The sequence below is a fragment of the Pristiophorus japonicus genome, chromosome 19, assembly GCF_044704955.1.
Source record: "Pristiophorus japonicus isolate sPriJap1 chromosome 19, sPriJap1.hap1, whole genome shotgun sequence".
NCBI classification, from domain to species: domain Eukaryota; kingdom Metazoa; phylum Chordata; class Chondrichthyes; family Pristiophoridae; genus Pristiophorus; species Pristiophorus japonicus.
In genome coordinates this window covers 92,625,812-92,642,176 of record NC_091995.1, presented here as the reverse complement: position 1 = coordinate 92,642,176, position 16,365 = coordinate 92,625,812, and the positions used below count along the sequence as shown (strand labels likewise).

Below are 16,365 nucleotides of genomic sequence, written 5' to 3'. Positions count from 1 at the left end.
GCGCGAGAGAGAGAGAGAGGGGCAGAGAGAGAGAGAGAGAGAGAGAGAGAGAGGCAGCGAGACAGACAGAGATATATGAATCTATATAGAAAGACAGAGAAACGATGATGAGATTGAGAGATAGAAAGAGAAAGAGAGAAACCGTGGGAGAGAGAGAGAGAGAGCGAGAGACCAGGAGAGAGAGAGTTGTAGAGTTGGAGAGGGGGTAGGGAGACCTTGGAGGGGGTTGAGGGACCAGAAGGGGTGGGTGGGTGGGAAGAGGGGTTGAGAGACCGGGAGAGACTTACATTTATAGGGAATACTTGACTTTGAGGGCAGGAAGTAGAAGGCATTTGGCGTTGATTAAAGTCGGGGATGAAAGGGTGAGGGTTTAGGCGTGGGGCCCGGATTGAATCCGACATGGACCGTGGCTGGAGTGGGATGGGATGGACCGAATGGTCTTTTCTCAGTCTGCGCTGAGCTGTGTGTGTGAGGGTTGATCCAAGCTCTCCCACAGGGCACCTCTTGGAAAATGGCCAGGTGCACGTTCTCCGGGAGCGGGACAGGCCCTCAGTCTCCGGGGACCTGGTGCCGCGGGGTGGGGGTTGGGGGGGAAAGATCTCGGTGCTGGGGGCGGGGAGGGGGGGGGTGGGGGAAGAGGAGGGGGACAGAGCTCAATGCTGGGTGGTGCAGGGGGAGGGAGGGAGGGGGCTCAGCGCAGTGCGGGGGGGAGGGGAGGGGAGGGGGGGGTTCCCAGCGCGCTGCGGGGGAAGGGAGGGGAGGGGGGGAGGGGGAAGAGGTTGCCCGGCACGGTGCGGGGGAGGGGGGGGGTTTCCCAGCGCGGTGCGGGGGAGGGGAGGGGGGGGGGGGGAAGAGGTTGCCCAGCACGGTGCGGGGGAGGGGAGGGGGGGGTTTCCCAGCGCGGTGCGGGGGAGGGGAGGGGAGGGGGGGGGGGGAAGAGGTTGCCCAGCGCGGTGCGGGGGAGGGGGGGGGTTCCCAGCGTGGTGCGGGGGAGGGGAGGGGAGGGGGGGGGGGAGAGGTTGCCCAGCACGGTGCGGGGGAGGGGAAGGGGAGGGGGGGGGGAGAGGTTGCCCAGCACGGTGCGGGGGAGGGGAGGGGAGGGGGGGGGTTTTCCCAGCGCGGTGCGGGGGAGGGGAGGGGGGGGTTCCCAGCGCGGTGCGGGGGAGGGGGGGGAGGGGTTGCCCAGTGCGGGGGAGGGGAGGGGGGAGGGGTTGCCCAGCATGGTGCGGGGGAGGGGAGGGAAGGGGGGGGGAGGGGTTGCCCAGCACGGTGCGGGGGAGGGGAGGGGAGGGGGGGGTTCCCAGCGCGGTGCTGGGGAGGGGAGGGAAGGGGGGGGGGGGTTGCCCAGCACGGTGCGGGGGAGGGGAGGGCGGGGGGGTTTCCCAGCGCGGTGCGGGGGAGGGGAGGGAAGGGGGGGGAGAGGGGTTGCCCAGCGCGATGCGGGGATGCCGTACCATTCGGGAGGTGGTGGGAGCAGAAGGGCTGGTCAGGGACACCATCTCCTGGATGGCCAGCCGGAGCTTCAGCCTGTGCAGTGGGTTGCTGATCCCGATCTCCCGCTGGATCTCGGTGTCGGACAGGGCCGACATGATGGCTCCGCTCTTGACGTTGGCGCGACAGGCTGCCACATACCAGGCGGGCATCCCGACCCACAGCTAGAGAGGTTGAGAGAGAGAGAGAGAGAAAAACACCTTCCTTAAACACGAATACACACCGAGCAGATTACAGACAACACTACAGGCCTCATTTTCCTTCCTTGGTGGTCACCGTAGAGAAGCTCACAATTTTGCATTTGGCCTATCTTACCCATGCCAACCCTCTGAACAAGCCATCCTCTTGTAATGTAGTTGCTTCATGGGTTCTTTGCTTAAGAATTCATAACACATTGCTATTAAGAACTAGTTGGTTTATTAGCAAAAGGTTTAACAATCACACTGCACATTACCAGTTCATCCACCAGACTCACAACCACCTGCCCCATTGTGGATCCCCCGAACCCAACTGGCTGGGGTTTTATTGAGTCTTGTGAATATCATGTGACTGGCTCAGCCACTCACAACTCAACAGCTCCACAAACCCGTGAGCGTACTCACAGGGGCATACATGACACTGCTTAAGCCCCAAACCTCTCCTTCACCCCATTCCCTTTAAAATTTTTCTTTTTCAAATATTTGTTCATGTTTTACACACTACTTCGGATTCTGCGCTCACCGCTGTTTCTGGTCAGACTTTCCATGGTCTTAACATCCCTCTGCATATTACTTCTCCTAACCACTCCTCATAATTTTTATCTCATATTACTCCTATGAAACGCCTTGGGACGTTTCACTATGTTAAAGGCGCTATATAAATACAAGTGATTGTTGTTACCTCGTCATTTCAAACATCTATCAGTCAAGGGGATCTTAAAATTAGAGCCAGGCTGTTCCGGGGGTGATGTCAGGAAGTGCGTCCTCACACAAAGGGTAGGGGAAATCGGGAATTTTTGCCCCCAAAAAACATAGAGGCTGGTGGGGTCAATTGAAAATTTCACATCGGAGATTGATAGATTTTTGTTGGGTAAGGGTATTAAGGGTTACGGAACCAAGGCAGGTAGCTGGAGTTAAGATACAGATCACTGAACAGGCTTGAGGGGCTGAATGGACTCCCTCCTGTTCCTTATGAACATGATCGATAATTGACCAGATAATCGCTTTTTGTTATGTTGATTGAGGGATAAATATTGGTCCCAGGATACTGGGGATAACTCTCCCTGCTCTTCTTCGAAATAGTGCCGTGGGATCTTTTACATCCACCTGAGAGAGCAGCCTCAGTATAAAGTCTCATTTGAAAGGCAACACCTCTGACAGTGCGGCACTCCCTCAGTACTGCACTGGGAGTGTCAGCCTAGATTTATGTGCTCATGTCTCTGGAGTGGGACCCGAACCCACGACCTTCTGACTCCGAGGCGAGAGAGTGCTGCCCACTGAGCCACAGCTTGGAGCTAAAGGGCCTCCTCCAGTTACCCTGTTCCTATAAGTCACACACCATCCCGATTTGGGTATATATCGGCCGTTCCTTCATCGTCGCTGGGTCACAATCCTGGAACTCCCTCCCTAACAGCACTGTGGGAGCACCTTCACCACACGGACTGCAGCGGTTCAAGAAGGCGGCTCACCTCCACCTTCTCAAGGGGCGATTAGGGATGGGCAATAAATGCCGGCCTTGCCAGCGACGCCCACATCCTGAGAATGAGTGATAATTTATAGAAATAAGGAGCGCCCATTACCCAGGGCTCTGTTCATACACGGACTGCTCAGCTCCCACCAGAGCCTGCTCTCCCCTTCTGTCCTGTAGTGCAGTCGTCCAGAGAAATGGAATCTACTCACCTCCAGCCAGGCCACAACGGTGGGCCCGTCCCACGAGGCAAAGGGTAGACCCTGCCGACAGGCCTCCTCCAACAGCTCGTGCCTGGAAAGCAAGGTTGCAAATCCTTTACTGGGAACGCGTTCAAAAACTAAAGGTATAAAGCACCTGTGTAGAATTTTACAACGCAGACATCCGTCACTGGGCTCGACTGGTCCGTGTTGGTGTTTATCTCTGGAGTTTAGAAGAATGAGAGGCGATCTCATCAAAACATGCAAAAATTCTGACAGGGCTCAACAGGGTAGATGCAGGGAGGGTGTTTCCCCCGGGGCTGGGGAGTCTAGAACCAGGGGTCACAGTCTCAGGATAAGGGGTCGGCCATTTAGGACTGAGATGAGGAGAAATTTCTTCACTCAGAGGGTGGTGAATCTTTGGAATTCTCTGCCCCAGAGGGCTGTGGAGGCTCAGTCTTTGAGTATATTCAAGACAGCCAATGAAGTACTTTTGGAGTGTAGTCACTGTTGTAATGTGGGAAATGCAGCAGCCAATTTGTGCACAGCAAGCTCCCACACACAGCAATGTGATAATGACCAGAGAATCTGCTTTTTGTTATGTTGATTGAGGGATAAATATTGGCCCCAGGACACCGGGGATAACTCCCCTGCTCTTCTTGTGGGGATATTCAGAATGTACAAGCAATCCAACTCGGCATTTTGTGACGGCAAGGTGTGACGTCACAGGCAAGTTTATGGTATCACACGTGGCTCAAACATTCAGCATGGGAAAGGGGCGGGGGAGGGGATCTGTTGTCGATCTATTGTAACAAACACAGGAAGGGGGATTCATTACTCCAGAACAGTTAAAGTTAATTCTCAAAAAATATTATTTTGTCAACTGAAGGAGAATCCATGAGCAGCACAACACAACAATGGCAAACGAGGAGATCAGATGAATGTTTACACTCTGCTGTCGGTGGCTGAGAGTAGCTAGTAACTGGAGTACTGTAGTCCCGGAGTTACACTGTGCACAGTGCTCCCTGTACTCCCGGAGTTACACTGTGCACGGTGCTCCCTGTACTCCCAAGAGTTACACTGTGCACAGTGCTCCCTGTACTCCCAGAGTTACACTGCGCACAGTGCTCCCTGTAGTCCCGGAGTTACACTGCACACAGTGCTCCCTGTACTCCCGGAGTTACACTGCACACAGTGCTCCCTGTACTCCCGGAGTTACACTGCACACAGTGCTCCCTGTACTCCTGGAGTTACACTGTGCACAGTGCTCCCTGTACTCCCGGAGTTACACTGTGCACAGTGCTCCCTGTACTCCCGGAGTTACACTGTGCACTGTGCTCCCTGTACTCCTGGAGTTACATTGCACACAGTGCTCCCTGTACTCCCAGAGTTACACTGTGCACAGTGCTCCCTGTACTCCCAGAGTTACACTGCACACAGTGCTCCCTGTACTCCCGGAGTTACACTGTGCACAGTGCTCCCTGTACTCCCGGAGTTACACTGTGCACAGTGCTCCCTGTACTCCCGGAGTTACACTGTGCACAGTGCTCCCTGTACTCCCGGAGTTACACTGTGCACAGTGCTCCCTGTACTCCCGGAGTTACACTGCGCACAGTACTCCCTGTACTCCCGGAGTTACACTGCGCAGAGTGCTCCCGGAGTTACACTGAGCACAGTGCTCCCTGTACTCCCGGAGTTACACTGTGCACAGTGCTCCCTGTACTCCCGGAGTTACACTGCACACAGTGCTCCCTGTACTCCCGGAGTTACACTGCGCACAGTGCTCCCTGTACTCCCGGAGTTACACTGCGCACAGTGCTCCCGGAGTTACACTGTGCACAGTGCTCCCTGTACTCCCGGAGTTACACTGTGCACAGTGCTCCCTGTACTCCTGGAGACAGACTGAGCATAGACCAGGTGTAGCAGCCAGTGTGACTGTACAAAAGCAAATTACTGCTAATGCTGGAACCTGAAATAAAAACAGAGAATGCTGGAAATCTCAGCGGGTCAGGCAGCGTCTGCGGAGAGAGAAACAGAGTTAACGTTTGGGGTCTGTGACCCCTCGTCAGAACTGGCAAATGTTCAGAAAGAACAGATTGTTTTGGAGCAGTGAAAGGGGGAGGGGAGGGAAGAACAAAAGGGAAGGTCTGTGACAGGTGGAAGGCAGGAGAGATTAGAGAGACAAAAGGGGCGATAGGCTGAATTGAAATGGTAATAGCAAAAGTTAGAAAAAGGTCAGTCTCGATAGGGTGTGAATGGCGGGATAATGACCCGCTGCCATTGGAGACAAAGATTAAAAAATTACATAAGATTGGGGGTGGGGGGTTGGGGGGAGGGGGGAAAGAGCCAAAAATGGGCAGAGGTTATCTGAAATTATTGAACTCGATGTCGAGTCCAGAAGGCTGTAAAATGAGTGAGACGGCCAGAGAGGAATCTGGTTTACCCACGGTAAAAGTAGCGAGGAAACTCACTTTTTCTTATTTCTTCGATCCTTGTCCACCGGTCCCCCCAATTTCGAGAGTCCCAGGGGGTCCTGAGGGGACACCTCGGTGTCCGGCGTGCCGGCTGGAGAAGAGACAGAACACACAGTGCGTTAGCCTCCTGTACGTGGGGTGAAGAGATGGAGAGACACACACACACACACCAGCCGAGAGCTAAGCGCGGCGAGTTGGCGTGAACGCTTCCGTTCGACCATCGGCTGGCCCAGGCGGGAGGGGAGACCGGACTGTACCAACACAGACTTACAGCACCATCTGCTTCACAGGGTGAGGGAGCCACAGGGCGTCTGCAGCAGAGGCGGCCGTTCGATCCATCGTGTCGGGGACTATCCATTGTCGCAGCAGCCCAAAATGCACGGCCCCGCGCTCTTCCCGCAGCCCGGGATCTCCCTCTGCTTAGTTTGAGTTGTGTCCAAATTGTGTGTGTTCAAACCCCTCCAGTGAGTCACCACTACCTCCCTATCTCAAACCTCCTCCAGCCCTACACCCCTTCCTATCTCTGTAACCTCCTCCAGCCCCTACACCCCTCCCTATATCTGTAACCTCCTCCAGCCCTACACCCCTCCCTATCTCTGTAACCTCCTCCAGCCCTACACCCCTCCCTATCTCTGTAACCTCCTCCAGCCCTACAGCCCTCCCTATCTCTGTAACCTCCTCCAGCCCTACAGCCCTCCCTATCTCTGTAACCTCCTCCACCCCTATACCCCTCCCTATCTCTGACCTCCTCCAGCCCCTACACCCCTCCCTATCTCTGTAACCTCCTCCAGCCCTACACCCATCCCTATCTCTGTAACCTCCTCCAGCCCTACAGCCCTCCCTATCTCTGTAACCTCCTCCACCCCTATACCCCTCCCTATCTCTGACCTCCTCCAGCCCCTACGCCCCTCCCTATCTCTGTAACCTCCTCCAGCCCTACACCCCTCCCTATCTCTGTAACCTCCTCCAGCCCCTACACTCCTCCCTATCTCTGTAACCTCCTCCAGCCCCTACACCCATCCCTATCTCTGTAACCTCCTCCAGCCCCTACAGCCTCCCTATCTCTGTAACCTCCTCCAGCCCTACACCACTTCCTATCTCTGTAACCTCCTCCAGCCCTACACCCCTCCCTATCTCTGTAACCTCCTCCAGCCCCTACACCCCTCCCTATCTCTGTAACCTCCTCCAGCCCCTACACCCATCCCTATCTCTGTAACCTCCTCCAGCCCTACACCACTTCCTATCTCTGTAACCTCCTCCAGCCCTACACCCCTCCCTATCTCTGTAACCTCCTCCAGCCCCTACACCCCTCCCTATCTCTGTAACCTCCTCCAGCCCCTACACCCATCCCTATCTCTGTAACCTCCTCCAACCCTATAACCCTCTGAGATCTCTGCGCTCCTCCAATTCTGGGCAGTTGTCCATCCCACCCCCCCCCACTCCCTTCGCTCCACCATCGGTGGCCGTGCCTTCTGTTGCCTGGGCCCCATGCTCTGGAACTCCCTCCCTAAACCTCTCCGCCTCTCTACCTCTCTCTCCTCCTTCAAGACGCTCCTTAAAACCGATCTCTTTGACCAAGCTTTTGGTCACCTGCGGTAATTTCTCCTCATGTGGTTCGGTGTCAAATTTTTTATCTCCTAATACTCCTGTGAAGCGCCGCGGGACGCTTTGCTAGGGTAAAGGCACTATATAAATACAAGTTGCTGTTGTACAATGGATTGGTGGGAAGAGAGAGAGAAGCAAAGTCGAATCCAGTCACCTTTAACCCCCGGGAGCCCCACTCCCCAGGGAGAAAGGGAATTACCCCCCCGCACAAAACCCACCTTGTGAGGGAGGCTCCCGGACACCGTGTCCCAAACGGCCTTTTTCTTTTTTTCCAAACAGGCGGCCGATGGACGACTTGATGCTCTTCTTCTTGGGGACTTTGTGCAGGGAGTCCTGACTGCTGTTGCTGCTGCTGCTCCCCAGGCCGTCCTGGAAACCGGACAAGCTGGCAGTGGACACGCAGACATTACTGGCTCATTCGTGTGGATAGAACCCCTTCAACCCCCCCCCCCCCGCCCCCAGCACCCCCCCACCCAGGCTTCCCTCAGCCCCAGGCCTCGCTCGTCGTAGGCCGAGAGCCGACCGTGACCAGAGATGGCGTAGAATGGGCCTATACTCTGAGGTTCGGAAGAATGAGAGCTGATCTCATTTGTAATGCAGGCACGTGTGAGAGCATGCTCGAAGGTGTGTAGAGCTGTTGAGGTATGCTCGCGGCCTTCCGCGAGAGGTGGGCGCTGGAGGGTCTGGAGTGCATCATCACCCCCGGCAACTAAATTTTAGTTTGATTTTAATGTCTAAAGCTTAATTTGTTTAAGTTGATGGTTTCAGTGCCTCCCCCCCCCCCACCTTTTAGCCAGGGGGCATTTGTATAATTTGTGTTTGTGTCCTCAAAAAAACCCCAAAACCCCCCCAAAAAACAAGGGGCACTTGAAAAGTTTTTGGAGTGTGCCCCCCCCCCCCTTTAATCAGGGGGCACTTGGCACTTAATTAAAGTTTACAACTCAAAAATAGTTGTAGAGCTGTTGAACCGGAGGGACTGGAGTGCATCATCACCCCCGGCAACCAAATTTTAATTTGAACCGCGTAACGTCTAAAGTTTAATTTGTTTATTTGTCGGTTTAGTGGCCCTTTAATAAGGGGGCACTTGTATTAATGTTCTACTAAAAAAATAGTTGTAGAGCTGTTGAATTGTGAGTGGCTTAGCCAGTCACGTGATGTTCACGAGACTCAATAAAACCCCAACCAGTTGGGTTCGGGGGATCCACGATGAGGCAGGTGGTTGTGAGCCTGGTGGATGAACCGGTAATGTGTAGTGTGATTGTGGCAGACTGTGGCCCAGGAGCGACGTGATCGGGGCCCAGAAGAGGCGAGGGCCCAGGGGCAGCACGGGCCCAGCCCACACTGTGCGATATGTGCGCGCACTAGGTTCGTGCAGCAGAACTGGTCTCCAGTCGTCCTGGTTAACCCTTGCCACTGGACCAAGACCTCGCTCTGTCAAGCCCGTGTGGTGGCTGGTGTGCAACGGTCACCCCACGTTAAAACAATCCACCCACAGGCATCTTCCACCCTTCAGGATGCAGTTTGGGATCTGGAATATTAGGTCCTTCATTGAAACACCTGTGAACTCTTTGGCATGGAAGCAAGTCATCCTCGATACGAGTGACTGCCTAATACTATTCCAGTGTCATTGTTAAATCTTTTGCTAATAAACCAACTAGTTTTTAATAGCAATGTGTTGCTATGAATTCTTATGCAAAAGATGAAAAACATTACACCTCCCACCCCTCTTCATCTCATCCCATCAGCAAAACCCTCTATTCCCTTCTCCCTCATGTGTGTATCCAGCCTCCCCTTAAATGCATCGATACTATTCGCCTCAACCCCTCCCTGTGGCAGCGAGTTCCACATTCTCACCACTCTCTGGGTAAAGAAGTTTCTCCTGAATTCCCCACTGGGTTTATCGGTGACTATCTTATATTCATGACCCCTAGTTCTGGTCTTGCTCGCAAATGGAAGCATTTTCTCTACGTCTAGCCGATCGGACCCCTGACAGGCCTCGAGCGGGTCGCGCCCACCCCCCCCCTCAGCCCGCGACCTTCTCTTCCCCAGAACCAAGAGCACCCGGCCCCTCGAATCCTTCACCTACCTGCGGATCTCCCGACTGTCATCCAGAGCGCTGGCCTGCAGAGCCTGGGTCACCCGTTCCAGCCGCACGGCTCGGGGAGTCAGGGGTGGCGATGTCTCACACTGGATGGTGGCCTTGTCCTCGCGGGAGTCATCCCGGGTCAGGGAATTCTGAGAGGAGAGGGTAGAGGGGAGTGGGGAAAGCAGCCATCAAACAATAACCTACCGACAAGAGGCAAAGGTGATCGATTTGGAAAATTGAACGACTTCCCTTTGCTGCACGCACTGAGCATGATTGAGAGATAAATATTGGCCAGGTCACTGGGGAACGTAAGAAATAGGAGCAGGAGGAGGCCTTTCGGCCCCTCGAGCCTGCTCCGCCATTCAATAAGATCATGGCTGATCCGATCATGGACTCGGGTCCACTTCCCTGCCCGCTCCCCTTATCCCCTTATCGGTTAAGAAACTGAATAAATTTAAGACAAAGATAGACAATGTCCCGGCTTCCACAGCTCTCTGAGGCAGCGAATTCCACAGATTTACAACCCTCTGAGAAGAAATTCCTCCTCATCTCAGTTTTAAATGGGCGGCCCCTTATTCTAAGATTATGCCCCCTAGTTCTAGTCTCCCCTCTTCTTTGAAATAGGATCTTTTACGTCCACCCGAGAGAGCAGACAGGGCCTCGCTTTAACGTCTCATCCGAAAGACAGTGCAGCGCTCCCTCAGTACTGCACAGGGAGTGTCAGCCTGGATTTTGTGCTCAAGTCTCTGGAATGGGACTTGAACCCACAACCTTCTGACTCAGAGGTGAGAGTGCTGCCCACTGAGCCACAGCTGACATTATTTACGTCAATGAAATGCGCCATTAACCGTTTGCCTGTAGTGCTTGAACTTCCCCATAATGTTTTGGTAAAGCTCACCCCTTCACAGGAGGTTTCTTTTTCTTTCTCTTTCTCTCTTTCCTACTTTGTCTTTGTTATATATGCAGACTATAGATATACTCTCTGTGTAGTCACTGTATAGTTGCATAAGATGGAGACTTGTTACCTGATGTACTATCAATAAGGTTTACACTGTGTATATACTATGCTGGCACCACTAGAGGGTGCAACTGGTGGAGACCGGGGTTTCCTGCTCCTGTGGCAGAGGCTTTCCACCAGAGGGCACTGTGGTGGGAGACCTGAGGGTCACCTGCACAGGTGTGCAGGGCCCAGTATAAAAGACTGCTCACCATGCTTGTGCCTCACTCTGAAGTTACAAATAAAGGATCAAGGTCACTGCAACACATTGCCTCGTGGAGTCATTCATAAGTGCATTACAGGCATAACAGTCTTTCTTTCTTCTATCGATTTACCAAAACTGAAGGGTTGAACAGTCTGTTCTGCTGATGCTCCGTAGCATTTTATTTATTTTTTTGAAACATTAATTTGACTGTCCCAGCGCTCCTGGCCGGCCTCCCACGTTCTACCCTACGTAAACTTCAGCTCATCCAAAACTCTGCTGCCCCGTGTCCTAACTCGCACCGAGTCCCGCTCACCCATCACCCACTGTGCTCGCTGCCCCATGTCCTAACTCGCACCGAGTCCTGCTCACCCATCACCCACTGCGCTCGCTGCCCCGTGTCCTAACTCGCACCAAGTCCCGCTCACCCATCACCCCCTGTGCTCGCTGCCCCGTGTCCTAACTCGCACCGAGTCCCGCACACCCATCACCCACTGTGCTCGCTGCCCCGTGTCCTAACTTGCACCGAGTCCCGCTCACCCATCACCCCCTGTGCTCGCTGCCCCGTGTCCTAACTCGCACAGAGTCCCGCTCACCCATCACCCCCTGTGCTCGCTGCCCCGTGTCCTAACTCGCACCGAGTCCCGCTCACCCATCACCCCCTGTGCTCGCTGCCCAGTGTCCTAACTCGCACCGAGTCCCGCTCACCCATCGCCCCCTGTGCTCGCTGACCTACATTGGCTCCCGGTTAAGCAACGCATCGATTTCAAAATTCTCAAACATGTTTTCAAATCCCTCCATGACCCTCGCCCCTCCCCGTCCCTGTAACCTCTGCCAGCCCCACAGTCGATGTTCCCTTTAAGCTGTGTGGCCGGGCAGAGTACTGCAGCTCTCTACGCGAGGTATTTTGAATGGGCTGCACGGCCTCTTAAAGGGGCTGCACACCCAAATAAAGATAACCTTCGAGATATCTGCGCTCCTACAATTCTGGCCTCTTGAGCATCCCAGATTTTAATCGCTCAACCATTGGCGGCCGTGTCATAGAAACATAGAAAATAGGTGCAAGAATAGGCCATTCGGCCCTTCGAGCCTGCACCACCATTCAATATGATCCTGGCTGATCATGCAACTTCAGTACCCCATTCCTGCTTTTTCTCCATACCCCTTGATCCCTTTAGCCGTAAGGGCCACATCTAACTCCCTTTTGAATATATCCAACGAAATTTCCTCAACAACTTTCTGCTGTGGAGAATTCCACAGGTTCACCATTCTCTGAGTGAAGAAGTTTCTCCTCATCTCGGTCCTAAATGGCTTACCCCTGATCCTTAGACTGTGGCCCCTGGTTCTGGACTTCCCCAACATCGGGAACATTCTTCCTGCATCTACCCTGTCCAATCCCGTCAGAATTTTATATGTTTCTATGAGATCCCCTCTCATTCTTCTAAATTCCATTGAATATAAGCCTAGTCGATCCAGTCTTTCTTCATATGTCAGTCCTGTCATCCTGGGAATCAGTCTGGTGAACCTTCGCTGCACTCCCTCAAGAATGTCATCCCTCAGATTAGGAGACCAAAACTGAACACAATATTCAAGGTGTGGTCTCACCAAGGCCCTGTACAACTATAATAAGACCTCCCTACTCCTATACTCAAATCCTCTCGCTATGAAGGCCAACATGTCATTTGCCTTCTTCACCGCCTGCTGTACCTGCATGCCAACTTTCAAAGACTGATGTACCATGACACCCAGGTCTCGTTGCACCTCCTGAGGTGCTTATCCCTGGATCATCTGTTTTTGTTCTGTTGGTTGAGGTATAAATGTTGGTCAGGACACCAGGGAGAACTCCCCTGCTCTTCTTCAATATAGTGCCACGGGATCTTTTACGACCGTCCGAGAGAGCAGACGGGGCCTCGGTTTAACGCCTCATCCGAAAGACGGCACCTCAGACAGTGCGGCGCTCCCTCAGCACTGCACTGGGAGTGTCAGCCTAGATTTATGTGCTCAAGGCCCTGGAGTGGGACTCGAACCCATGACCTTCTGACTCAGAGGTTAGGAATACTGCCCTCCCTAAACCTTTCATAAGAAAATAAGAAATAAGAAATGGCGGAGCAGGAGTAGGCCATTGCCCCTGGAGCCTGCTCCGCCGTTTAATAAGACCATGGCTGATCGTATCCTGGGCTCAGCTCCATCTCCCCGCCCGCTCCCCATAATGCTTCTCCGCCTCCTTTAAGATGCTCCTTAAAACCGACCTCTTTGACCCACATTGGTTCCCGGTCCCGGCAATGCCTTGTAATAAGGGCCAGATTAACCCATAAGCCTTAGGCCCTTATTTGTTTAGGCGCTAATTTTTATATCATTAACCCTAAACCTTTGTCACAAGATTGGTTAAGCAATATCATATACAACTGCATAAATTATATCTTCAGAGGTGCAAAATATTGCGTCCTTTGGCTCAAAGTGTGAATAAAATTCTGTGACAATCTTGAAACATGTATAAATATCCCCCAAAAATTTACCCAGACAGTTATGTACGCTGTTCATAGGATCTGCAAACTTGGAGATGTTACACTCAATTCCTTCGTCTAAATCATTGATGTATATTGTATATAGCTGATGTCCCAGCACTGAGCCCTGCGGCACCCCACTAGTCACTGCCTGCCATTCTGCCATATATATGTGGTGGAGCGCCGGGCTCTGGAACATTGTGGGTGAAGGTGCGACAGATGAGGGTATGGGGCCCAGGAGAGGCGAGGGCCCAGGGACAGCATGGGCCCAGCCCACACTGTGCGATATGTGTGCGCACTAGGTCCGTGCAGAACAGCAGGTCTCCAGTCGTCCTGGTTAACCCTTGCCACTGGACCAAGACCCAGCTCTGTCGAGCCCCGTGTGGTGGCTGGTGTGCAACGGTCACCCCACGTTAAAAAAATCCACCCACAGGCATCTTCCACCCCCTCAACTGGAGTTCAGGACTGGAACATTGGGTCCTTCATTGAAGCATCTGTGAAGTCATGTGGAAGCAAGTCATCCTCGTTCGAGGGACATAAGAATATAAGAATTAGGAACAGGAATAGGCCATCTCGCCCCTCGAGCCTGCTCCGCCATTCAACAAGACCGCCTATGATGGTATGTAGGCCCTATTCGCCGAAGGCCCCTCACACAGCCTTAAATCGGGCTTTGCTGGTAATTTAAATACTCCCGCCCTGGTGCGCGAGTCCGTCGGCGGACTCGGGACCACTTACCGTGTTTCCGGCGCCGAGACGATCGCACTCGCGGGCGGGGCTGTGCGGCGTCAGTCTGGGCGTGGAGTGCCCGCTGTTGGGGGGCGAGGGGCTGGCGAGGGTGGAGGCGGTGACGGAGTGGGGGAGGGGGGCAGCCGTGCGGTACCGGCCCGACTGCGGCCCCTCCAGGGTCCCGCTGCCCACCCGGCTCTCGATCTCCTCCGCCCTCAGCTCCGTCGTCTCCTTCTCCTCCTGGATCATCCTGAAAAAATAAACCAACCAATCACCAATCAGAGCAGCACCGGGCCGGGCCGGCCCGCTTTCGCGGAGCGTGGAGAGCATTTTTGCGTCGGCCTCCTCTCTCTCCCCTCTCCCCCCGCCCCCCACCCCGGGTTATCCATCTGCTCTCGGGCGGAACTCACATCTTCGCTCAGTGCTGGAGTAGCTCCGTGTGTTGCTGTACCTGCCATGTCCCAGTGTGTCGCGGGCAAGGTTGGGAAACGCACTACAATCGGACACTGCTGTTCGCCTTTGGGACTCGGCTTCAAATGTAACACAACAGGGGACCTTACAGCACAGAAGGAGGCCGTTCAGCCCATCATGTCTGGAAGAACGATCCAATCAGCACCACTCCCTCCCCACCCCTCACTCTCAGCCCACTGCCCGGCAAATTTTTCCCCTCCAAGTATTTATCCAATTCCCCTTTGAATGTTGCTGTTGAAACCGCTTCCCCCGCCCTTCCAGATCACAACAACTCGATGCGAGAATACAATTCCCCTCACTACTTCCTTGAATCTTTTGCAAATTACCTTAATTCTGTGTCCTCTGGTTATCAACACCCCTCAAAATAGAAAGAGAGAGAGAGAGAGAGAGAGAGAGAGAGAGAAATAGAGGGGGAAATAAACACAGAGGGGGTAGGGGAACAGAGAGAGGAAAGGGGGGGGAATAAGGAGGGGGGAAATATAGAGGGAGAGAGAGAAAGGGGAACGAGAGAGCGAAAATAGAGAGAGCGAGAAAAGAGAGCGCGAGCGAGGGGGAAAGAGCGAGCGAGAGGGGGGAAAGAGAGAGCGAGCGAGAGGGGGGAAAGAGAGAGCGAGCGAGAGGGGGGAAAGAGAGAGCGAGCGAGAGGGGGGAAAAGAGAGAGCGAGCGAGAGAGGGGAAAGAGAGAGCGAGCGAGAGGGGGGAAAGAGAGAGCGAGCGAGAGGGGGGAAAGAGAGAGCGAGCGAGAGGGGGGAAAAGAGAGAGCGAGCGAGAGGGGGGAAAAGAGAGAGCGAGCGAGAGGGGGGGAAAAGAGAAAGCGAGCGAGAGGGGGGAAAAGAGAGAGCGAGCGAGAGGGGGGAAAGAGAGAGCGAGCGAGAGGGGGGAAAGAGAGAGCGAGCGAGAGGGGGGAGGAGAGAGAGCGAGCGAGAGAGGGGAAAGAGAGAGCGAGCGAGAGAGGGGAAAGAGAGAGCGAGCGAGAGGGGGGAAAGAGAGAGCGAGCGAGAGGGGGGAAAGAGAGAGCGAGCGAGAGGGGGGAAAGAGAGAGCGAGCGAGAGGGGGGAAGAGAGAGAGCGAGCGAGAGGGGGGAAGAGAGCGAGCGAGCGAGAGAGGGGAAAGAGAGAGCGAGCGAGAGAGGGGAAAGAGAGAGCGAGCGAGAGGGGGGAAAGAGAGAGCGAGCGAGAGGGGGGAAAGAGCGAGCGAGCGAGAGAGGGGAAAGAGAGAGCGAGCGAGAGGGGGGAAAGAGAGAGCGAGCGAGAGGGGGGAAGAGAGAGCGAGCGAGAGGGGGGAAAGAGAGAGCGAGCGAGAGGGGGGAAAGAGAGAGCGAGCGAGAGGGGGGAAAGAGAGAGCGAGCGAGAGGGGGGAAAGAGAGAGCGAGCGAGAGGGGGGAAAGAGAGAGCGAGCGAGAGGGGGGAAGAGAGAGCGAGCGAGAGGGGGGAAAGAGAGAGCGAGCGAGAGGGGGGAAAGAGAGAGCGAGCGAGAGGGGGGAAGAGAGAGCGAGCGAGAGGGGGGAAAGAGAGAGCGAGCGAGAGGGGGGAAAGAGAGAGCGAGCGAGAGGGGGGAAAGAGAGAGCGAGCGAGAGGGGGGAAAGAGAGAGCGAGCGAGAGGGGGGAAAGAGAGAGCGAGGGGGGGGAGAGAGAGAGCGAGCGAGAGGGGGGAAAGAGAGAGCGAGCGAGAGGGGGGAAAGAGAGAGCGAGCGAGAGGGGGGAAAGAGAGAGCGAGCGAGAGAGGGGAAAGAGAGAGCGAGCGAGAGGGAGGAAGAGAGAGCGAGCGAGAGGGGGGAAGAGAGAGCGAGCGAGAGGGGGGAAAGAGAGAGCGAGGGGGGAGAGAGAGAGCGAGCGAGAGGGGGGAGAGAGAGCGAGCGAAGGGGGGGGGGAAAGAGAGAGCGAGCGAGAGGGGGGGGGAAAGAGAGAGCAAGCGAGAGGGGGGAGAGAGAGCGAGGGGAAAGAG

The 16,365-nt window shown here is 54.7% G+C and overlaps 1 protein-coding gene across 2 annotated transcripts in view; it reads right to left on the bottom strand.

Annotated features, from left to right (window-relative positions):
* The window catches only part of LOC139230533 (liprin-alpha-3-like), a 131,878-nt gene that overhangs the window by 27,701 nt on the left and 87,812 nt on the right, over positions 1–16,365 (bottom strand). For both annotated transcript variants that reach the window (XM_070862368.1, XM_070862367.1), the window contains exons 14-19: positions 13,960–14,200; positions 9,522–9,670; positions 7,654–7,820; positions 5,828–5,921; positions 3,369–3,450; positions 1,455–1,655 (exon numbers count right to left, since the gene is read on the bottom strand). In XM_070862368.1, the coding sequence (XP_070718469.1) occupies positions 1,455–1,655; positions 3,369–3,450; positions 5,828–5,921; positions 7,654–7,820; positions 9,522–9,670; positions 13,960–14,200 (934 nt within the window). The remainder of the gene's footprint in view (positions 1–1,454; positions 1,656–3,368; positions 3,451–5,827; positions 5,922–7,653; positions 7,821–9,521; positions 9,671–13,959; positions 14,201–16,365) is intronic.